Source organism: Plectrocnemia conspersa, unplaced genomic scaffold, assembly GCF_051122295.1.
Source record: "Plectrocnemia conspersa isolate PC_06_02 unplaced genomic scaffold, ASM5112229v1 ptg000012l, whole genome shotgun sequence".
NCBI lineage: Eukaryota > Metazoa > Arthropoda > Insecta > Trichoptera > Polycentropodidae > Plectrocnemia > Plectrocnemia conspersa.
In genome coordinates, this window is record NW_028277176.1 from 1,256,877 (window position 1) to 1,280,270 (window position 23,394).

General features: G+C 31.9%; 4 protein-coding genes across 10 annotated transcripts in view; 2 read left to right on the top strand and 2 right to left on the bottom strand.

Annotated features, from left to right (window-relative positions):
• Moe (moesin) overlaps positions 1 to 5,351 on the top strand; it is a 42,713-nt gene extending 37,362 nt beyond the window's left edge. For all 4 annotated transcript variants that reach the window (XM_088200578.1, XM_088200577.1, XM_088200576.1 and 1 more), the window contains 8 exons: positions 17 to 168; positions 239 to 469; positions 537 to 797; positions 866 to 971; positions 1,045 to 1,179; positions 1,258 to 1,404; positions 1,463 to 1,681; positions 3,493 to 5,351. In XM_088200578.1, coding sequence (XP_088056704.1) covers positions 17 to 168; positions 239 to 469; positions 537 to 797; positions 866 to 971; positions 1,045 to 1,179; positions 1,258 to 1,404; positions 1,463 to 1,681; positions 3,493 to 3,657 — 1,416 coding nt within the window. In that variant the 3' untranslated portion in view covers positions 3,658 to 5,351. The remainder of the gene's footprint in view (positions 1 to 16; positions 169 to 238; positions 470 to 536; positions 798 to 865; positions 972 to 1,044; positions 1,180 to 1,257; positions 1,405 to 1,462; positions 1,682 to 3,492) is intronic.
• A 2,555-nt stretch (positions 5,352 to 7,906) lies between these two features.
• LOC148227907 (uncharacterized) lies at positions 7,907 to 11,949 on the bottom strand. 2 transcript variants are annotated; one of them, XM_088200586.1, is made up of 4 exons: positions 11,597 to 11,949; positions 8,445 to 8,719; positions 8,215 to 8,385; positions 7,907 to 8,148 (listed from the first exon to the last, which is right to left on the bottom strand). In XM_088200586.1, exons 1-4 carry the CDS (start codon positions 11,799 to 11,801, stop codon positions 8,059 to 8,061), a joined length of 741 nt encoding a protein of 246 aa, XP_088056712.1. In that variant the 5' UTR covers positions 11,802 to 11,949; the 3' UTR covers positions 7,907 to 8,058. The 2 variants fall into 2 exon arrangements, with proteins under 2 accessions (XP_088056712.1, XP_088056713.1); XM_088200587.1 differs by lacking the exon at positions 11,597 to 11,949 and adding an exon at positions 9,170 to 9,343.
• Positions 11,950 to 15,422: 3,473 nt separating this feature from the next.
• LOC148227908 (uncharacterized) lies at positions 15,423 to 17,844 on the bottom strand. Of its 3 annotated transcripts, none has more exons than XM_088200581.1 (5): positions 17,761 to 17,844; positions 17,528 to 17,655; positions 17,315 to 17,379; positions 17,173 to 17,248; positions 15,423 to 17,093 (listed from the first exon to the last, which is right to left on the bottom strand). In XM_088200581.1, exons 2-5 carry the CDS (start codon positions 17,553 to 17,555, stop codon positions 15,793 to 15,795), a joined length of 1,470 nt encoding a protein of 489 aa, XP_088056707.1. In that variant the 5' UTR covers positions 17,556 to 17,655; positions 17,761 to 17,844; the 3' UTR covers positions 15,423 to 15,792. The 3 variants fall into 3 exon arrangements, with proteins under 3 accessions (XP_088056707.1, XP_088056708.1, XP_088056706.1); XM_088200582.1 differs by having other exon boundaries at positions 17,158 to 17,248; XM_088200580.1 differs by having other exon boundaries at positions 17,528 to 17,801.
• A 1,797-nt stretch (positions 17,845 to 19,641) lies between these two features.
• LOC148227909 (uncharacterized) lies at positions 19,642 to 23,349 on the top strand. The gene is made up of 8 exons (XM_088200584.1): positions 19,642 to 19,895; positions 19,970 to 20,200; positions 20,267 to 20,416; positions 21,647 to 21,880; positions 21,949 to 22,070; positions 22,142 to 22,299; positions 22,591 to 22,743; positions 22,809 to 23,349. Exons 1-8 carry the CDS (start codon positions 19,707 to 19,709, stop codon positions 22,934 to 22,936), a joined length of 1,365 nt encoding a protein of 454 aa, XP_088056710.1. The 5' UTR covers positions 19,642 to 19,706; the 3' UTR covers positions 22,937 to 23,349.
• Positions 23,350 to 23,394: the final 45 nt, after the last annotated feature.

Below are 23,394 nucleotides of genomic sequence, written 5' to 3' on the forward strand. Positions count from 1 at the left end.
TTATTTATATTTTTAGGTCAAAAACGCAATTTTATCCGATGAAATATATTGCCCGCCAGAAACGTCAGTATTGCTCGCTTCTTACGCTGTACAAGCTCGCCATGGAGACTTCCACAAAGGACTACATAATGCCGGATTCCTCTCCAACGATCGTCTCCTTCCTCAGAGGTAGTGTTTGTTTATTTCAAACGCTTATAAGCCCGTAATCTTAATTTAAAGTAACTCGTTATAAACCTAGGGTTATGGACCAACACAAGATGTCGAAAGACGAATGGGAACAGTCCATCACCACTTGGTGGCACGAACACCGCGCCATGCTCAGAGAAGACGCCATGATGGAGTATCTCAAAATCGCTCAAGACTTAGAAATGTACGGCGTCAACTACTTTGAAATCCGCAACAAAAAAGGAACGGAACTGTGGCTGGGCGTCGACGCTCTCGGTCTCAACATTTACGGAAAGGAGGACAAGTTAGTAACACTATCCACTCGCTTCGAGTATGAAAAAGATCGTAAATAACCTGAACCGTCTTTATAGATTGACGCCAAAAATAGGTTTCCCATGGTCTGAAATCCGCAACATTTCATTCAGCGAGCGCAAGTTCATCATCAAACCCATCGATAAAAAGTCGCCCGATTTCGTCTTCTTCGCGCCTAGAGTTAGGATCAATAAGAGAATTTTGGCCTTGTGCATGGGCAACCACGAGTTGTATATGCGCCGCCGTAAACCAGACACCATCGACGTTCAACAAATGAAGGCTCAGGCTCGCGACGAAAAGTTGGCCAAACAACAACAGAGGTATATCGATACTTAAAAAATATAATTACATTCTTATGGTTTTATTAATGTTCTTTGTTCTTGAATAGAGAGAAGCTTCAATTGGAAATAGCCGCGAGAGAGAGGGCGGAACGCAAACAGCAAGAATACGAAGATCGTTTGAAGAATCTTCAAGAAGAAATGGAACAGAAACAGGTATAGTGTATTGTTTATTTTATTGATCAGTTGAAGCTGAATCTATATAAAAATTATTGTTTTATTATTATAGGCTAATTTGGTAGAAGCTCAAGACATGATCAGAAGGCTAGAAGATCAATTAAGGCAATTACAAGCAGCCAAAGAAGAATTAGAAGCCCGCCAGAACGAACTGCAAGCAATGATGACCCGTCTCGAAGAGACAAAGGTATCGTACATAACAACCGGCTCGGATCAATTATTTCAAATTGCCACTATTAAAACGTGTATGCATTACGTGTTGTAGAATATGGAAGCGGCTGAAAGAATGAAATTAGAAGATGAAATCATAGCCAAACAACAGGAAGTGTTGCGTATACAGCAAGAGGTAGAGGACAAAGATAATGAGACTAGACGCCTTCAAGACGAAGTTGAAGAGGCTCGTCGCAATAAGGTATTTAAAAAAATCTATAGAATGTGAGAGTCGATGTTAACGCTCTTGTGATTTTTAGGATGAAGTAGCTGCTGCATTATTAGCCGCAACAACGACTCCAAATCATCATCATGTTAGAGAAGACGCCGACGAAAACGAAGACGACGGATCCGGTGAAGAGGAATTGGCTAACGGAGGCGGAAACGACCTCATGGGAGCCGGCGATAACATCGTCGATCCGGTCGAAGATCGTCGCACATTAGCAGAACGCAATGAACGCTTACACGACCAACTTAAGGTATATTTTTTATTAAAAGAAGTCAAGAGTATGAAAGTTAAATTTATTAAAGAGAATGAAACCAAATGTCCAAATATTTTATGGTTTTAAATAATATTTTCATAGTTTTTATACTGTATTTGGAATGTTTTGTAGAAACAAAAATGGGGCTAGGAAGGTTTTTGCAGAAGCTCGGATTACTATTTTTTTAAGCGTATTAATCGAAATCTGGCGCATTAAGTGTTGAGACTTTTTAAGATTTTGATTTGATTTTTTTTATTTCTGTAACATCAGGTAGTGGTAAGAGCGCAAAAAACAATTATCGCTTCTCAGAAGTCAAAAATCCACGTCAAAAGCAATAAAATTTATTGCTTTTGCCGTGAATTTTTATCTTCTGAGGAGTGATAATTGTTTTTGTGCCCTCCTATTGACCAAACTTCGGTTTGAAAACCCTTTGATAATAATATTCAAGATGTAACGTCTGTCTATAGTTCTTCTGCTTATTTTTTCCTGAGAGTTGAATTGGCTTAGTTTGTATTTAATACTTAATGAAAGTTTTTGTTAGGTTAGTTTTGGGTTTGTTTTTTTGTTGGGGTAAATTTTAGGTTAGGTTTGGGTTTGAACAGCAAATGGACCTTTCGCAACTGTCAAATTGAATTTCGTAGACATTTTAAAGCAGCATATAATTTCACTAGTGCCTATCAGTTAAATTATATTTTCGTTAGAAATATATATCTACTGGTGATAATGTATTTAGAATTCACTTATGATAATATAACTTCACTGAAAAATACACATTCATGTAATGTAATGTAATGAAATAATGATAAGTATGTACATAAATGTATATATTACTACTTATAGAAAATATGAAATCATATAATTTTACTAGCATCTGTCAAATAAAATATATTTTTACTGGTGAAAATGTATTCCGATATGATTTCACTGAAATAATATTGTATTTAAAAAAATATTATTACTTTGAGGGATAACTCGAGAATTTCTGGTTTAAAATCAGGGATGCCATTTCAGCTTTTTCTAGAGATGGTAGGGGGGGAAAGTATTTTTTTAACTCTGCATTCAATTTTGTCTATTTGTGTTATTAGTCTAATAATAATTAAATTGGTAGATAATCAAAACATTTGTAGGTGCTCAAATTTATTCAAATAAGTATAAAACTTATAATTGTCCCCATTATTTATATTTTGCTTCCTTATGATATTTTTTGTACCACACTTCTGGATGGAGGGAAATTTTCTGTTGCTACAAACAGCACAATCCTTTGAAGAACTTTCCAGCATCGCTATGAACTGTGGCTTCCCATCAAGCCTTTCTTTCTTATCCAAGGAACTGGGCCTTCCTCTTTTTCTGGATTGTCGACCGTCTGTTGCATCTCCAATTAATTCAAAATTAACTGCTTTCTAAATTTTTTGTGTTTTATTTTCATATACAATAAAACTATTTATAATTCTGACTTCCAATAACCAGAAGAAAATTCCATAGGTATTTTAATTCCTTGCCTTTCTGGATGATATGAAAATTTAGGAATCTCAAACGATGTATCTATTTCTATTATTATTATTATTATTATTATTTAATCAATTTTTTATTATTATATTATTTTTTTTATTATATTTTAATCAATATCCATTATTTATTATTTTATTTATTTTTTAATTAATATCCAGTACATTGACAACTCAAGACAGAAACTGGAGGTTAACGAAGCAAATTTATGACATGTAGTTTAACTTCTCTCAATAGATTATTTGTAGTTTTAATCCTTTTTATATTTTATATTAACCAGTTGTGAATATCGTGCGTTTCAGGCATTGAAGCAAGACTTGGCGCAGTCCCGCGACGAGACTAAAGAAACGGCCATGGACAAAATCCACAGGGAGAACGTGCGCCAGGGACGCGACAAATACAAGACGCTCAGAGAGATCCGCAAGGGCAACACGAAGCGACGAGTGGACCAGTTCGAGAACATGTAGGGCGCTCGCCCCCGACATTCCCACGCACCGAGCGCAGGCCGGCCCCCCCCTGCCCCGTCGTTCCATTGGTGTTTCAATCAAGGTGCTCATCGCAAATTGCTCCATTTTCGATTTTTACACACACAGATATTTTTCAGTTAAAAATAAAGTAAATTAGTAAGTTATATTCAGATTCGGGAGTGAAGACCGATCAAATCGAGAAGACAGTCGCTAACGAACGAGTCGACTATTTTATATTATAGGTCGATCTTGAATCTGACTAGTGAGTAATTTTAATAATATGAAAATGTATATCAAGGAGACTGATGTATAGTGTCAACGGGGTGATTTTTTTTATAATGTAGAACGTTCACTATATGTGCTTAAAAAATTCACGTCTTAAGATCGAAATGATTATTTTTTTATTTTATTTTTTATATATATATATATTTAAATATATACACAAGACGGTATATTTTTTGTAAAAATGTATCGTAATACGAGTACTATATTACAAATTAATCCGCCTATTTCTAAAATCGCCTATTATATACATATATATGTACATATAATATATATATACACATAGGCTTTTATATATATATATATATACATATATAACCCCGTGGGTTGAATTGATGGTAAATAAAAATGGACGTGTGCGTAAAAGAATAAATATTTTTTCAGAGTTATTTGCCTGATGCCTTTTAGCAATACTACTTAATTTAGACTTTATAATATATACATTGATTATTTAATATTTTTATGTTTATTCACGTTGTTATATGAAAATTTTGTGACACTTTTTTTTTAAAGCGGGGAAGTGTGGAAAGATGGCCAGAAGAAGTTTTTTTTATTAGGTTTCAAGTATTATATTATAACTTTTGTGTCGTAATAATGTTTCAGTATTTTATTTATCCTTCAGATGTCAAATCTTATCAAAATAAATTAAAAAGTCGTGGCCTTTGATTAAAGCGATAGCTTTTTAAAAAAATTCCGATTCGTGTGATATATAAAATAAACGTCTGAATAGCTTTTTTCATATGCCTTTTTATCGTATTTTATACATAAATATATTTTAACTATATAAATGTAAACGTGGCTTTTTTTAAATTTTAATATCTGATCTGTTAAATGACGTCGGTTATTTTTTTATAATATTAAAACCGTTTGTTTATGTTATTGAAAGTTTATATTATTGAATATTTGATTGCATATTCGTTTTATGGAATTTAATGTTACTATTTTAATATTATTACTATAAATATAGTACTGGGGTTTGAGCCATTGTTGGTGTTTTCATTATTACGAGGGTTATATATTCGTAGCTCTTACGCATTTTTTTTTGTAAAAATATAATTTATCTTCTTTAATTTATTTATAAAGGCATTCCATGTTGTATTTTTTTCCAATATAGTAAGATATCGGTATTAACATTGTCTTATTATAAAATTTATGTTTAGTGCCATTCAAATTACTTTCTCATTTTAACGTTGTGTTGCCAGTCTGAGGTGTTTGTATCATTTTCTTTTTATTATACTCTCATAACGAACGTGGGTGCTTCCCTTACAATGATAGTTGTAAATAAACCATAGGACTATGCAATTCAGTATTGATAGAACCACTAAATGTTTTCTATTATTCTTATATATATTTAAACCATGTTGCCTTTTCACTTTAGAAAGGAAATTATTTTCCACTACTAAAAAGAAAAATATATATACATATACAAAAAAAAATCGTTTTATTTATTTATTTAACCGTTGTTATTATATTCCGTTTATCCTGTTTCATATACATACATATATATATAAAAAGTGATCCTCACGGAGGATTCAGAAGTATCACAAATAAATATTTATTATTATTATTATTTATATAATATAATACTTGTATAATAAAAACTGTAAAATTACTTCATACAAAAACATAGATATGTATCATACTATATACATATATATATTTAAAAACATCGCTAAAATTTTCTAATTCTAATTTATTATTGTGATTTTAATATCATTTACTAAAACTATTCATGTTAGGAAGAACATAAAATATGATTTAAATAACACTGTACAACAATATTTTTGCCACAAATATAAGATAATTCAATGGATGAAAAGGTCTGTATTTATCATCGAGTCACTAGTTTTAATAAATTGTCAGTCAATAGATGATCAAAAATTTTTTTTAATTAAACAGCAATAATATTTTAATATATGTTGATCGACATTATAAAGACTGTAAAATACTTGTTTATTCAAATTACATATAATCCTTCAAATAATTTTATGAGGTTCGGTATAATTGTAATGAAAAATAATTACTACATGGTTAATTGTAATTTATCTTGCCGTTTGGTTTTTGTCATTGAAGTCTATGTTAAAATCAGCGGAAATGTGTCATTAGCGGCAATCGAAACTTTACCATTTATCAAGACTCCATAATAAAGTTACTATATTAATAATATTACTGACTGCTTCAGTTAAAATTAATGATTTATTATAAAACTGTCTGACAAAATATTAAAAAATGATGTTTAAATACATTTGAATGATTATTAACAATTTTTATTTAGATTGATATGATTCATTAAATGGTCAGTTTTATAACATTACAAAATCGATTTTAAATAAAACGGTCATCTTACTGAATTAAAATTAATTTAAAACCTGACCATTTAATTTAAATTAAGGCCTTTTATATTTAATAATAAATCAAATTAAAAACAACACGAACAGTATTTTTTATGTAATATTATGTAATATTATTTTTTATGTAATATTATATTATGGTCAGTTAGTAAATATATGGTAAGCAAAGCTCCCGTTTTGACCAAAACATCAAAACTTGAATTAATTTATTTTTTAATATAAATATTTAAAATTTTAATTTTTACGAAGCTATACTAAAATACATAGTGTCTTTAGACACATTTTACTATTTAATATTAAAAAACCAACCATCTTTTAAAATATAACTGGCCACTTAATTCAAAATCCGATTATTTAATATAAATTAAGGCCAACAATTTAAACAGTCACTTATTTTAACAAGATGAATTTTTAAGTAATAATAATTATATATGATCAGTTAGTAATAATAAACGGTCAGTGAAGCTTCCGTTTTAACCAAAACTTAAATTAATTTATTTTATTTCTTCATCACACTTTCGATATGTGATTTTTCAATAAAAATATTTCATATTTTAATTTTTACGTAGTCACTCTATAATACATATTGTCTATAAACACATTTTACTATTTTATATTAAAATACTAACCAGCTTTTAAAATATATCTGACCACTTAATTTAAAATCCGACCATTTACTATCAATTATATTTAATAACAATTTAAAAAGTCACTTATTTTAACAATACCTACAGTAAATTTTAAGTATTATATTAATATGTTGTCAGTTAGTAATAATGAATGATCAATAAACTCCCGTCTTAACGAAAACACTATAGCTTAAATTATTTTATGTTTTCATTACAATATTCATATTGAATTTTTGCTTAGTTATTCTATATACACATTTTATTAGTTTATGTTATAATACCAATTTTCTTTTAAAATATAACTGACCACTTAATTTGAAACATGACTATTTAATATAAACTAAGGCCTTTTTAAATTTAGTAATGAATTAAATAATCTGTAATACAATTAATTTATGGTCAGTTAATAATTATAAATGGTCAGTATCTTACTGATAAACAGTAAAACTAATTATTTTGTTTTATTACATATTGGTAGAATTATATATTATTTTTATAAAATAATATTTTATATTATATTTTTATGGATCCATATCGTTCGCTGTTTAAATAACATTTGGCCAAAATAAAACTAACCATTTAATTTTAAGACATAACATACAATATAAAAAAACCAACTCTTAATTTATTACTGACTCAATATAGACCTTGATATTTGTAGCAAAAATGTGCAAAATTGTTGAACGGTGTAATTCAAGTCTCAATACTGTTTGTTTTAAGTAACACTTACAAAAATAACGCATTACTTTCCGGTCCCTTAATATTATAAACATCTACTAAAATTGTCTATTGTGGTGTTTTTCACGCTAACCACTAAGTAACTATCGTTGTATGTATATTGTTACAGAGTCGTATACATTTATAGTCATGATTTTTTAGGATTGGTTTTCGTGAAAAACATCTAAAAATTAAAAATATGTATGTAAAATTGACACTGATTGACATTTGAGTTGTTGAGTTTCAAAACCCACAAAAACTGTAATTTACTACCATTATAGCAACAGTCGATCGTTTAAAAGCCTGCTATAATGACGGTTTATCTATTTTGAAACTCAATGACTTTTTTTATATATAATTTGTAAACAAATTATATATCACTACTTCGCTAATATAACATTGTATAAACTATGCCATAAACGTCAGCAAGTGAAAGATCTACGTCTGATGCTAAACAAAGGCACTACGACTTGCAACAGATCCGGTATCATAAAACCAATGTCTCGGATAACCTTTAAAGCGACATAAAACACATTAAATCGACTATAAACACGGAGAAAAATATACATTTTAACAACCTGATGTTTGTGTCCTTCTCCGTGAATGACGTTCATCACGAATTGATCTCGCGACGCTGCTATGACGTGTAATATCGCTATGCCGATGATCAAGGCGGCTGGAACTATTGTCACTGTTCGTTCACGGGTCGCCAGCCACAACACCATGCAGGTGGACACCAGCTCTGTTAACTGTTAAACAAAAGTGTTTCAAGATCTATCGAATATAATGGGCGATAATATAGTATTACTGTAAAAAATAGTTGATAGTTCCACTGCGAGTAGAAGTCGTCGTTGTAGTAATTTATGTAGATCCACCAAGAATAGTAGTGCGAGAAGATAGACGTGACGAACAGCAGTGCCATGGAATAGCGTAGCCGCGAAGACAGCCACAGGGAGACGAGCCATCTGATGCATTCGTACGACGTGAACAAGAATGCGATCACCATCAGCCATATCTTGAACGTGTTCTTGGTGGCGTTGAAGTAAAAGTGTTTGTATGAAGCGATTCCAGACTCGTAAGTCCCTGCGAAAAAATTGCATTGGAACCGTTCCAAATCACATGTTGCATATAAAATTTTATGATCGCTTTGCACCGAAAGTCTCAGCATAAATAAAATAAAACGTCCGTTTAATTTCGTTTCATGAATGAATTTTAAACTGTGGTATGTTGGAATGTAACTATATATAAATGTAATATAATCACTGATTTATAAACATTAGTATTTTAATACGTTTTCTGTGCAAAAGTCTTACTAACATCTGGATTCAATGTGGGAGTGAAACTAAACAATTATATTTTACATATTAATAACTTTGTTTAGAATATGCTCAATCTAAATTTATTTTATTGCTGTAAAAAAAGAGTCATTTAATTCAAGTCATTTTACAATAAAAACTCGACAACCGACGCGTAAAATACATTAAAAGTCAATTCATTAACAAGCAATTTGGTTTCAATAGTTTGTTAATATACCTACTAGCTCTTTTCCCAGAAACATCCGAAGAAAACATATGTTCCAATTCTTACCGAGTGAATTGAAACATATTTATCCACAAAATTACTCCATTTTATGTTAACTGAAATATGAAGAATAAATATTGAAAATTATTAAGCTCATATTTCTAGAGCTGGGTCATACATATATGAAAACAGACAATAAAAAAGATAATAAAATTACATCTAAAATATGGCAATTTAATATGTTTACATAAAAAAATCCATCTTGGATGGAAAGATAATTTATGCAATATTTTCTTGAGTTCTAAAAAGCCACTGAATTGCCATCGGAGCTAAATTTTCTGTGAATAAACTGTTACTTTAAAGCCATAATGACGATAAAAGTTGAACTAATTCACTTTTAAAATTAATAAAAACAAAACTTTCTAAATAATCTATTTGACTATTTAGTGTAACTAGTTGTACATTTTTTCATATCAAATTAGATCTTTTACAATTCAAATTAAACCTTTTAAAAAATTAATTAAGCAATTGGATGTTGGATGAAATGTTTCACACTCCAAATTAAAGTGTACATAAGATGTTGTCAGTGCGAAGACCTGGTAGCAGATTATTGCAGAAAAAAGCAGTTTTTGACAACGCAAGCATTCATCATACTCAGGAAGTGCGTGAGCTTGTTGAACACACAAATCATACTCTAATTTTTCTACTACCGTATTTGCCAATGATAAATCCAATTGAAGAAGTCTTTTCAAAAATTAAATTTTCTGCTAGGAATTTGCTGACGGATTCATTAAATCGATTAAATTTTGTGAACGTTATAAACAAGTCTGTTGCCACGGTTACTTCGGAAAATTATAACAAATATATGTATATGAAATTATTTTAATTTGACTATGTACAATTGTTTAATTTAAAGTTGAAAAGGTTAAATTTGACTTGTAAAATAATTTAATTTGAAATAAAAACCTGTATACTAAGGAGAAAAAGCCTAAAAAACAGACAAAGACGGTAAAAACATTAAAATAGAACGTCCTAAATTCTACAACATAGTTTAAAAATAAAGTGCTTATATTAATAGTATATCTTTTCATTTACCTTTTCAATCGTGGCTTAGATATTGATTTTAAATCTTTCATTGTAACATGACGGGCGTTACAACTGGGTAAACACAATTAACAACTACTAAGTAATTAACGAGAGGCCAGACTGAAATCAAAGTCTGTAAATCAGTGACATATATTTAAGTAATTATAAACTATTATTATAGCTTACAATCAATAGATGTCACTGGTTATCCATAAAATTATAAACATCTAAGTAAACCTAATCTGTGCCTAAGCTAAGCCTAATCCCAAAAATAATAACATAAACAATTACTTCACACAAACTTAAAATTAAACATTGCTCGTATTGATTTAAAAGAGATAAAAAATCAATACCATCCATTGAGAAAGTCCACAGCTGCACAATAGTAATTAGGAAGTATGAGTAATTTCTATAATTTAGGCAATTATAACATGTTTATTCTCGTTGTTTTGTTTTCCGTCAATTAGCTTATAACGAAAGGGACACAATTGTGCCGTAGATTGATTGAAAAATAAATATATTAAAATATTCCTTTACAAATACGAACGAATACTTTGTGAATAGTTGGACTAGTTAAAAAATGTTGAATATATTCAGACTGAGTCTCTAATTGCAACCAGACATTTTTCTCAGTTATGTTTTGTAATTATGAACATATATCGCTATTTAGTCATGAAAAAATACATTTTGTAGGCAATAGATCCAATAGCTTAGTACTTTTAAAAGTTGTATTTAGATTGATGTTTATAGTTTGTTTTGGAAAAGTGTTTAAAAGTACTTACCGTTTCAGCCTTCAAGCAATATGTATGTATTATTGAATAGCATTCGTTGATAATAAATTGGAAACAATGAACAATGAAAGTATTTTAAAAATATGTATTTCACAATAGGTATTAATTGAAACATTTAGACTTCAACCTGCATTTTCTCAGTTATGTTTTGTAACATATAGTACTATTAATATCAGCGACTCGATTGAATTCAGTCAATAGGTAGAAAATGGTAATTTTAAAATGAAAAGTAGTAGTGAACCTTATGGTTCATTACTTTCAGTCATATTTATATTGATGTTTATGTTTTGTTATTGAGATGTGTTTAAAAGTATTTAATATTGCAGACTTTTAAACAAAATGTTTGTGTAGTTGAATAGCATACTTCATTGATAATGAGATAATACGTTGGAACAAAGTATAAAGTGAGACATAAATCACTATTGATAGCAACAATAATAAGTTAGAGGGATGTTTGTGGTATGTTATGGCTTGAAGAAGTGTATTTTAGATTCCAATGATTCCATAATAGATTCGTGTGTGTGTCATGTTATAACTGCTACAGTTTGAACGTCGAATTTACCTTTGAAAACAGTGTCCCAGCAGGAACACGTGCACGACCCTTTATCGACCCAACGCGCATAGTCTTGCCAGAAAAACCACAAGCAGAAAATGTGCAACGGAGGTATGAAAGCTGCGAAAGCCACGCCGATTAGACTCGATATCCATTCCTGGGCTTTGGTCTTTTTGGGATAGAGCGGTTTGGATTGAAAGTGAACTGGGAGCATATCTGAGTGTGCGATTTAAGCTCGGTGCTTCATGGTGAATCGGTTTTACGGTAAATTTATGTGTCGCCGGACGGCTTTCGGCCTATTGCGAATCGCCGTGGAACGGAAGGCCGGGTGATGTCATAAATAGATCGACAAAACAATTGCCAAGAAGCATCGGGAGTGGGAGCCGTAATTGATACTTTACACGCATCGTATTTTACTGCGCTGTCGCGACGTTCCAACATTTTTCATCGAAAGTTTACGATGGAACGGTAACGGAACGAACGCATGGCAGCGGCGGAAAATCACGTATTGCGCAATACGCGCGATCGATCGGCGAAAATCTGTGACTTTTCCGGACTCCCATGAAATTAATTTGTCAACTACGTATCGAATAGGTAGTGTCGGTCTGACTTTAGGATTAAAAATAGATCGTAAGTTGGCCGAGAAGAGCTTATTTTTTTCTGTGTAATATTATTGCGGATGTATTTTAATTTAATAATAAAATATTAAGCGCTGGGATTTGCTAGATTCTCTAATTCTAGTCGTTAATAATAAGGTGACCAGATTTTGAAAATAGCAAAGGGCACAAAAAAGGTCATCTCGAAAATTTTTGTCCATTTAGGGATGCTGCGGGAGCTAAAAAAGGCGAAAGAAGGATAAAATTTTTGAGGAGGATAGTTCTCCTCACCTTATTAATAAGCGTCTCGAAACTATTTTTTACACATAAAATCGTAAAACGCGCATGCGCGATTGTAAAGCAGGGTTGTCAATGCGCAAACGTGCAGTCTGTAGTGTGGAGTTTTCATGTCTATTTTACACACAAATTCACTAGTAGCATGCCGTCAACATTACTATTGTAGTGTCTGTGTTATAAGAAAGCTACAACTATGCATAAAAAATATAGTTTGGTGATTATTGCGCAAACGAAAATTTCAAACAGAAAAAAATCTGATTATAGATAATCAATATATATATGTATATATGTGTATTTAAGAATTCGGCAATATATAAAAAAAAATTAAATATATCAGTTGTTAATGTGATTTTAATTTAAAAATATCAAATAACACTTTCTCTTGGCGGACTTGGTGCTGCCTCGTGCACCGTACATTCCAATATTCTAAAATGTAACATCATATACCTTCTATAAAATACTACTGAAGCGATTCATCTTGTGTCTAATTGCCACCCGTCATCATCCGTCCGCCAAATTACCTTACGTTGGTATGATACACTTACATTTCTTATAATTACCTAATTTTTTACTTAAAAATAGAAAAAAAATTAGAGCAGTTGAAATTAAAAGTAAAATATATTTGTTAAATCAAATAATCACCTATGTTCAGAATTTTCGCTGTGTGGAACTTTAGTGTGCGCAATAATCCGGTCACCAAAAACTATACTTTTTTTTTCTTTATTACATTATTACAAAAAAGTATTGCATACTACGGTGATGTACAGTCAGTGTACATGTAAAAATGTGTAAAAGTTTTACAATATAATAATAGACAAAGTCAAAACGTAACAATTATTATAATATAAGTACTAAAAATAGATAAAAGCATTGTGCATCGTGACTGATCCAGACTTACTGACAATGGTCGATAGCACGTACCATCAATCAGGGTTTTTAATTGTATTTCCATATATAAATAAGTTTGGTAGTGAAAAATAGCACGTTATATAAATTGCCCTTGAGATTTGCAATAAAGTGGGCCACATATTTCTTAATAAATACTACTGCAGCGGCTCAATCAGTGTTTAATTTCCACTTGTGGCCAAAAAACTTCATTGATAAAAAAATCAGTATTCTCAAATATACATAAAAATTTTATTAATTAAAAAAATCTACTTCGATTTTGTGCCTAAAATCACCGGTTATCATGCGCCTATGCTCACTTTCGAGATCTCACGATTTCATTAAAATTCATAGTATTTTATTAAATAACTTGCATTTTTCTGGCCATATTCAAGGAGAGGCAAATGCCCTCATCTACCCTCCTCCCTAAATGACGTCCCTGGTTGGTGCCTGTAGAAATGAGTTTCTCACAAGCTTTTTATACGTTCTCTCATAGAAACTTTGATGAATTTGAAAAATATATATTTATCCAATTAGGCTGTACAGTCAAATTCTGTCTCTCTAATTTACTCTTCCTCTAATAAAGCACAAGTATGTTTCCTGGGTGGCACTCTATAAACTAAACCTAAGTGGTAGTTTCCTGGCGAGCAAAAAAGAAAACGATGAATACGAAGAACCATTTTTACTGGTAATAAAAAGTGAAATACTTAAAATAAATATCCGCTAGTAATTGTTCACATATTTATCTTAAATATTTGATTAATCATTAAATGCATAATATTTATTGAAGCAAAATTAAGATAAACATATTTTTATTTTTGGGATTAATGGCCAAGTGATATGACTTTTGAAGCCAGTTAGAATCCGGAAGAGCTGTTAATATCAGGTGGCGATGTCGAACGAAGAAGGGTTTTAGAGCCTTGCAATCGAGTCGCTCTGGTCTCTGGTTTCTCGTCTGTCAACCGAGTCGAACTGGTGAGGCTTAAGAGTCCCGCCAAGTGGTGCTCAGTCCGAGTTTAAAAGTTGCTCCTTCGAGGAAGGCTCATTTATAACTAATCGCATTAAGCTTCACCTCCGATCAAGGTGGCCATGTTTGGTGATTGTCCGATAATTACAAAGGATACGTGATGCCATTCGTATTTTTCAGACGTGTCTCGAAGCTTATTAAAAAATGGTTCAAAAAGTTTTTATATTAAATTACATTGTTTGAACCCCCACATCTTTATACTTTCTCATATTCCTAGCCTCCTGTTTTCATACAATAACTGAATCAATAAATGTATCTCCAAATGCATTAAGCGATAATGAAAATTGTCTCACAAGCCGTTTATATCAACAATAAGATAAATGTGACTAATAAACTCTTCTATATACTAAAGAAATTACAAAAAATTATATAATACAAAATAATATTGAGCCGAGTTTTACTTTATTTTATCACTGTATATGAAATTTCCTCGAAAGCTTAGAATCTTAAGTGAATGTTTTGTATCTTGCCAGGCTTATCATACACTTTAATTTAGGCAATTTGTCAACATCTTTTAAATTATATTTTGAGTTAATAACAATTATAATTGTATTTTGAAGTTGATCTACAATTCAATAATACATTTATAAGAACATAAAGTGAGTTATTACAGAGTAGCTTTTTATAATGGTTTTTCAAGTTAACCTCTTACATGTTTTTCATTTTAGTGGATTTAAAGGCTGACTGAAAGAATTTGCGAGTCATGTTTCATTTATAATTCAGAGTTCACAGCAAAGGTAGCTCCCCAATATGGGCTATAGAATGAATGAAATATTAAAAATGTTCCTGTTTTAAATATTTTTATTTATGTAACTTAGTCTGTAAATTATTTTTGTCTATTATAATATCTTATATAGTATATATTTTAGTTTTATTAAGGATATTTTTTTAAATCTTTCAACTTTTATTGCTGCAGCCCCACCATTACAAATTCTTACAGGTCATCACTGGTCCAAAGGGTATATTTTTTGCCATATTCTGAACATGTTTTAATTTATTCAGTTTATTTTATCAGGTTAAATACATAATAGCATTGTAATATTTGAATTTATTTTAATAAAGCTAGAAACATAAATTTAAATTCTTATACATATGTACATTACTTAATTATATTACACTTTTATCACATACAAAGTTAAAGGCATTTTTATGAGTTTATGTTGATAGACAATATTATCACATTCAGTCTTAATATCAGTTTATATGTGGTGAAAGTCTGCTTATAAAATTGAATAGTTATCAACATTTTTCATAATCTAATAATAGTATACGAGGTAAATTGGCAAAAAATTAGAAATTACATAAAGCGATTGTGTAAATTTGTTCAATAGTTACTTAAGATCCGGACCTATGCGAAAAATCCAGTGTTCTAATAAATTAAAAGTAGCTATTTGAACAGATTACCCAATTGCATTGCATAAGGCAACGAGACTAGGCTTACGGCATGTACTTTTAGTATGTTGAACCATAGTTTTTTTAGCTTTAAATGCTTTTCCACATTTATCACATTCAAAGTTACGAACATCGGTATGAGTGAGAATGTGTCGTGAAAGTTGGAATTTACCTTTGAACGCTTTTTCGCATAGTTTACATTTAAAGTTACGAGCATAGATATGAGATATCATATGAATTGTAAGAATTCTTTTACTTTTAAACGCTTTTCCACATTTTCCACAATCAAAGTCACAAGCGTTACTATGAATCTTCATATGAATTGTAAGTATGTTTTTAGTTTTGAATGATTTTTTACATGTTTTACACTCATAATCACGAGCTTCGCTATGAATCTTCATATGAATTGCAAGTATGTTTTTAGTTTTGAATGATTTTTTACATTTTTTACACTCATAATCATGAGCTTCGCTATGAATCTTCATATGCTGTACAAGCGTATTTTTAGTTACGAATGCTTTTTCACATTTTTTACATTCAAAGGTACGAGCTGTACTATGAGTGTAAATATGTCGCAAAAGTTCCATTTTACTTTTGAATGCTTTTCCACATTTTTCACATATAAAGTTACGAACAGAGCTATGAGTCTTCATATGCTTTGAGAGATATCTTTTAGTTTTCCAAAATTTTCCACATGTATCACATTTAAAGTTATGAGTAACGGAATGAGTGTTGATATGTCTCACAATATCGCATTTCGATTTAAATGCTTTTTTACATTTTTCACACACAAAGTTACGAGCTTCAGTATGAGTTAACATATGTTGTGTAAGTTTGTTCCTAAATTTAAACGATTTTCTACATTTTTCGCATTCATAGTCGCGAGCATCGGAATGAGTGTGAATATGTCGCGAAAGTTCGATTTTACTTTTGAATGCCTTTTTACATTGTTCGCATTTATAGTTACGAGCGTGGCTATGAATTTTCATATGCATTGATAGATAGAGCTTGGATTTGAATGCTTTTCCACATGTTTCACACTCAAATTTACGAGCATCACTATGACTTAACATATGTATTGCAAGATTTTGTTTAGCTTTGAATACTTTACCACAATGGTCGCATTCATAGTCACGAGCGTCGCTATGAGTTTTAGTTTGCCATGTTTTACCACATTTGCTATATTGAAAATCATTATAATCGTCTCTCTCTCGTTGTGTTGCTACTTTAATGTTTATAATTTGCCGAGATAAAAAGTCCACATTGTTCGTATCAATATCAAGTATAATATCCTTAACATCGTGCTCTTCTAAAATCATATCATAATCAACAATTAAAATAAATTAAAAGTATACTAATTTAATATATATTACATAAGTATGTGTAACCTATTTGAAACATGTCATTTGCACTGTCAATATATAACCCATCACTGTTGTCATCATATTTGTATTGCTCAAGAAACTAAAAAAACAGTATTTAAATGCATGTGAAATATGCGTTTAATACAAAATATTGTATTTTATTTACCTCAACTTTACATTTAATTGTGTCAACATAATCCAATGTTTCTTTGTCATTTTCAATATCAGGTTCTGCAATTAGATAAAAAAACACACATATAAATTATTGTCACTTTTCAGATAAACAAGTGTAGAATATTTAAAATTTTCTAGTTTCAATGTTAACAAATAGTTGAATTGGTTTAATTATTCAAGGCAATAAAACTGATTGATATAATACCAGTTTTAATAAACTGCGTCAACGCCATTGCAACTCCCAACGTTGACAGACGTATACCGTATAACCAATAGAGCGAGTTATAGCGTGGAACATCTTACGCACATAAATTCTCATGAGCATACGCGAATCTAAGATAGGGTTGTCAATGTTCAATATTGTGTTATTGCGATTTATTTATAGAAATTTTACAACTATTGACTATATAAATTAATTTATTGAATATTTTATGGTACTTGTTAATTATATCGGCGCATGCTCAGAAACCAATTACTATGAACATTAATTCTGCTTTTGGCTCTAACGTCTGCAAAAGTGGCCAGCAACGTTTTGCTACATAAATCCGTCTTAAAATAAAAAACTTACTTTTTTATGCCTTTATGCCTGTTTTTTCTCCAAACTTGAATTAAGGCAGAAAAATGCATGTCATTTAATTAAATACTATGAATCTAAATGAAACATAAATATTACAACAAAAAGTGAAATCACGTCCCTCTCTCTCTCTCTCCACTGGCAACCTTCCTGGCGTACGGACGCATATTTTCGCGTCCGCCCTTTTTACAATGTAAGCAACTGTAACCGTAAATAAATATACTACTGCAGCGACTCAATCTGTGTCTAATTGCCACCCGTCACCACCACGGTCCCTAAATTTCAAACTTGATAACTAATGAATAAATAATAGTAGTGATAACATCAGCTCTGCTATCTGTAACGTACGGTCAGAGCTAACGAACTACTTGAAAAACCAAAATAAAATCATTTTTAAAGTAACTGTTAAAAGTTGAGAGAAATCCGAAGAAGAAAAAAAAAATTATAAATATTGGTTCAACATAGTGTTGCAATCCGCGCGCTCTCGCGCCTGCGTCGGGACTCACGCGCAGATCGGCAGTAAAAGGCCCATCGGTCGCCACGCTCGGTTGCAAGACTATCGCTCCTCAGGAATGGTGCCCTGTTTTTGAATTCGCGTGTTTTTATTTGTTCGCGAAGGCTCTGATGTAACGGCCCCACACAGGCCCACGTAACAATATATTAAATATACTATATCAACATCATTTGCATTTGAAATTGAAATATTAAAATATTTGGCCACTGACTTGCCAACCTCTATAAATTATGTCACAGGCTTAGGAAAATGGGGGGGGGGGAGGTTAGCGGAATTGTGACCGTGTGAAACAAATAGGATTCTGGTTTAATGAAATCTTGTGACATATGAGGGGAGGGGAGTGGTAACAAAATACGAAAAACCTGTGGCATCAGTTATGGAAGCCGCTTCACATAAAGTTAGGGTCGTATGTAAATGAGATCGAGACATCTAAGCAGAATTACTTGACTAAAAATTATTTCACATAACCATTACAAATCACTTAGCTAAGCTTTCCATTGGCCCTATATATGCTCCTCTCTCTATTAACCTTACGGTTGATATGCGTCTTCGAGAATCAAAACTATTTTACGGTTTCTTTACATAGGCGATAACTCAGCAATACAATTTCATTCAGCTAGTGTGACGACACTATATAAAAGATAATATCGATAAATAGACAATCGTTCGATAAATAGCAATTTCGTTGACTTTATGTATAAGGTGACCAGACTTTGAAAATATCGAAAAAGGACACTAAAAATAAAAATACCATCTCGGAAATTTTTGTTTGAGCAGGACAAATTGCTGCGGGAGCTTGAAAAGGTAATTTTCAATTTTTTGTTAAGGAGAACAAAGAAAGACAAAATGAGAATACAGGAGGACAAACGAGAAGACAGTATCTCTTTATAGTACACAGTATAATAAAACTAATATATCTAAAATAGAATATCGATCGTAAACAATTTGTATTAATATGATAATATTAATTTATATTATATATAGTATTAAACACATTTGATACATAAAATGTTAATAAATATGTGCCTTCAAATATTATATTATATGTCCGTTGGGTTTATATTATTTTACGCTGGATCAGGTATTTTGACTTTAACATTTATAAGCTATGTTAGCAACGTTCTATTATGATATTTATTTATTACACATATTTTTGAATTGGTTTACAATAAAATACTTATTTTTTGTAAAGATAAATAATTTTAAAAAGTCAATGGTCGCAAACGACGGCGTTAAGGTCGTCAGCTGTCCAAAGCGTCGGGCGCTGAAATTATCGGTCGTCAGTTTCGGAGACAGATGAAGACGTACGAGCGACGACGCTCCGGTCGAGGACCTTCGGAGTCTTGTCCGGAGGTGGTGAACCTGGACGAGGTGTGTCGTCTGTGCCTGGGGCGCGAAGAGCGCGACGAGAACCGAGTGGCGATCTTCGGCAACGGAGAATCGGTCCCCTTGGCGCTCAGGATCATGGCTTGCGTCGCGCTGGAGGTACCGCTTCCTTCTTCGCTTCCTTCCTTATTATCGAGTTACATGTCCATATCTGTAGATGAAGACGCTTTCAGGTACTAGAAGACGACGGTTTGCCCACCACCATTTGTAAACCGTGTCATTATCAGTTAGAAAAGTATTACATTTTCCGCAAGAAGTGCAAAAGCTCCGATCTCAAGCTGAGAATGCACTTGAAGCGACTGGCCGACTCCGGGATCAAGTCGGAAGAAGAAAAACTCGATAGTTCGCCACTGGACGAGCTCAACGAGGAAGAACTGGTGGGAGCCAGCGTTACCATCGCTATAGTGAGCCGATTCCAACGTTATCCCCGCTTTTATTGCCTTTTCATTACAACAAACGTATCTTTATAGCCCGAAGACGGAGAGGGCGAAATGGAATTGGACGAAGTTATAAGCGAAACCGACGAAGGGAACGATATCACTCTTCCTCAAGACATGCCCAGCGATTCTAGACAAGCTTGCACCATTAAACAAGAGTTGCTGGACGATTACGATAAATATGTAATATCTAATCTAAAATTCTATATAGCTTAGAAACTCACAAAACAAATTCTATTTTGTTATCATTTAATCAATTTCTATTCTGATAATTAAACTGTTAAAACAAATAGGTATTTTAAGGGTTTGCTTCGTACTAATTATATGTGTATTATGTATAATCTAACAATTTCATTTATTCGCACTACTAATTTAACTAGCTTTAATTTCAAATAATCTCGATTTTGATTACTTTAGATCTCAAATAATTTTTACGGGCCGTGACTTGTCCCTGACATCGTCAGAAATATGCGTATAGCTGATACAATACTTCTTATATGAGAGTATTGGTTAAAGTGTAACAGTGGGAATGCTCAGTAATACATGTTTCCACTGCGACGGCGTCGACACAATTTTATTGCTTTATTATAAAAGTCGTAATATGAACGCTAGATTACCGAGCATACCCACTTGATGCTACTTTATTATATATAAAATCTGCTGTAAATGTCGCAAGTAGGGTTCTCAATTATTAGTAGTTTTCAATTATTCGAATAATGAATAAAAAATGTATCAAGTATTCGAATATATTCATAATTTTTTTTCTCGGATTTTAATTACTGATCGGTGGGTCATTTAAATGAAAATGCTTCATTTATTATTACATACTTTTTAATCAGGGAATTCAGCTTTTTCAAATCACCATAATTAAGATCAGCTGCGATTGAACTAATTCAGCAAAATTAATGGAATGTTTTGAATACATAATTTTATCGAATTTATTGTCTATACAATAGCTAATATTATTTTTGAGATAAGCCTTAAACGATAATGAAGGGTGAGCGTTTCCAACATTTTATTTCGTTTAACGAACGAATTCTGCGAATTTCGGTCATAGTAGATACGTCGATAAACTTTCTATTCACAAATCTTTTTCGAAGGCATAAAAGCATTTCGAAACAAAATAAAGGGCGCATTAAGACCATAGATTTTGGAACGACACAAATAACGACTATCCGTGTTACTTAAGTATACAAATTGTCTTATTCAAAAAATTTTCAAATTTCATTCGAGATAATATAAACGAATGTTCATTTAGTTAATAATCGAGCGAATAATTTGAATACCCGATTGAGAGAATACCTTATGCAAGAATAGGGCTGTAGTTTGTTTTTCGAATATTATTTATATTTTCTCCACCGATGCGTATCGACGCTCGTATTGAATATTTATCTTATTTAATATTGTTTATAGGAGGAACGTCAAATCGTGGAAAAAATTCAAACGACCATAGACGATAGCCAAACTTACGAAATAGAACAAAACGAACAATGCAACATTAATCTGAACGACGCAGCCAACGATAACGATCAAAGCGATGAATATTTACAAGTGCGAGTTTTACCCACCACCGAATCCGAATTGACTCACGTTGAAGTGACAACAGGCGAAGGATCCGTTTTGTTGATGGAATTGACTACCGAAGAAGTACTTTACTAATTTCGATCCACTTGAAATGTTGATTGAATCGATATTTATTTACAATTTTGTTCTAGCCTTTAGCAGAAAAGGGCGAATCTGGCGAAATGTTGATATTCAAATGCGAGCAGTGTCCCAAAGCTTTTTCCAGAATGGTCGAGTTGAAGAGACACATGTCCATCCATTCGTTGCAGAGAGGGTATGAGTAATATTAAATGATATGAAGTCGTTCGCTATTTTAAAATTACTAAATTGTGATTTGTGTTGTAGAATAACTTGCGGCGTTTGCGACAAATGGTTCGCCTCTCATTCTTCGTACACTCGCCACGAGCGCATTCACACTGGAATTAAACCGTATCAGTGCGGAGTTTGCGAAAGACGTTTCACACAAAAAGAAGTTCTATTGCGACATATGCTTGTTCACTCCGGTTAGTATTTGATTATGAAATAGTGATTTAGTAAGACGTTTTTGGCTGATACTTACTGAGCTTATACAAAATACTGGCACTTTTTTGTAAATAAATAAATATATTAAAGTATATTTATATGTATGAATTTAACTAGATGACCTATATTTGCGTCTTCGGCTCTTAACGATAGTTTTACAAATGACGCATATTTGTTATTGATACATATATTTCTATTTATGGAAATTTAACAGTACCAAAATGTCAATTGTTTTCCAAGAAACTTAATCCATTTTTTTTTATATTCTACAGGCGTGAAACCGTTCAATTGTCATATTTGTAAAAAGGGTTTTACTCAAAGGCAAACTCTTCAAATGCACATGGTGATGAAGCATTCGTCAGGCCAACGAAACGTGTGTCTCCATAAATGTCCTCTTTGCACCAAAGTATTCTGTCACGCATCAGGTTATGACTAATCCTACGTATGCATGTTAAACTGCGATTCGTAACTAACGTTCCTTATTTTTCAGGCTTGAGCCGACATCTAGGATCGCATGCCGGCCGCGTGTACAAATGTCTCAACTGCGATAAGCTATTCAACGACAAGAGCTCTCTGCGTCGCCATCACAAAATGACCGGACATCAATCGATCAGTTAAGGATCTCGGAATCGACGATAACATGAAGACATACACCAATGTGCATTTTTTCCGTTGCTCTGTTCGATACGCAGATTTTTAGTATTCACGATACATTCCCCCGCCTCAAATAGCAACGAATCACTTTGTTTCCGCTCGTAGAAGAAGCTTTGGCATTTCTTCGGCGCCTTAATAAGACGATCTCGTGCGATAGTAAGTCGCAGTTTATTTTACGAAACTCATCAAACGTGCGTCGACGATCTTAATAATGTTAGTGTAACATCAAATAGTATTATATGAGATTGTGCCATTAGTTATACATATATTTAAAATGTTGATTATTATTAAAATGTATTTTGAGGAACAGGAGGTAGTGCAAATGTTTTGGATCCGATTGAAAGTTCACATGAAAATGCATAGATGGACAACTTTAATTGTTATTATTATTATTGTAAATCTGCTGCTGAAACACTGGTTAT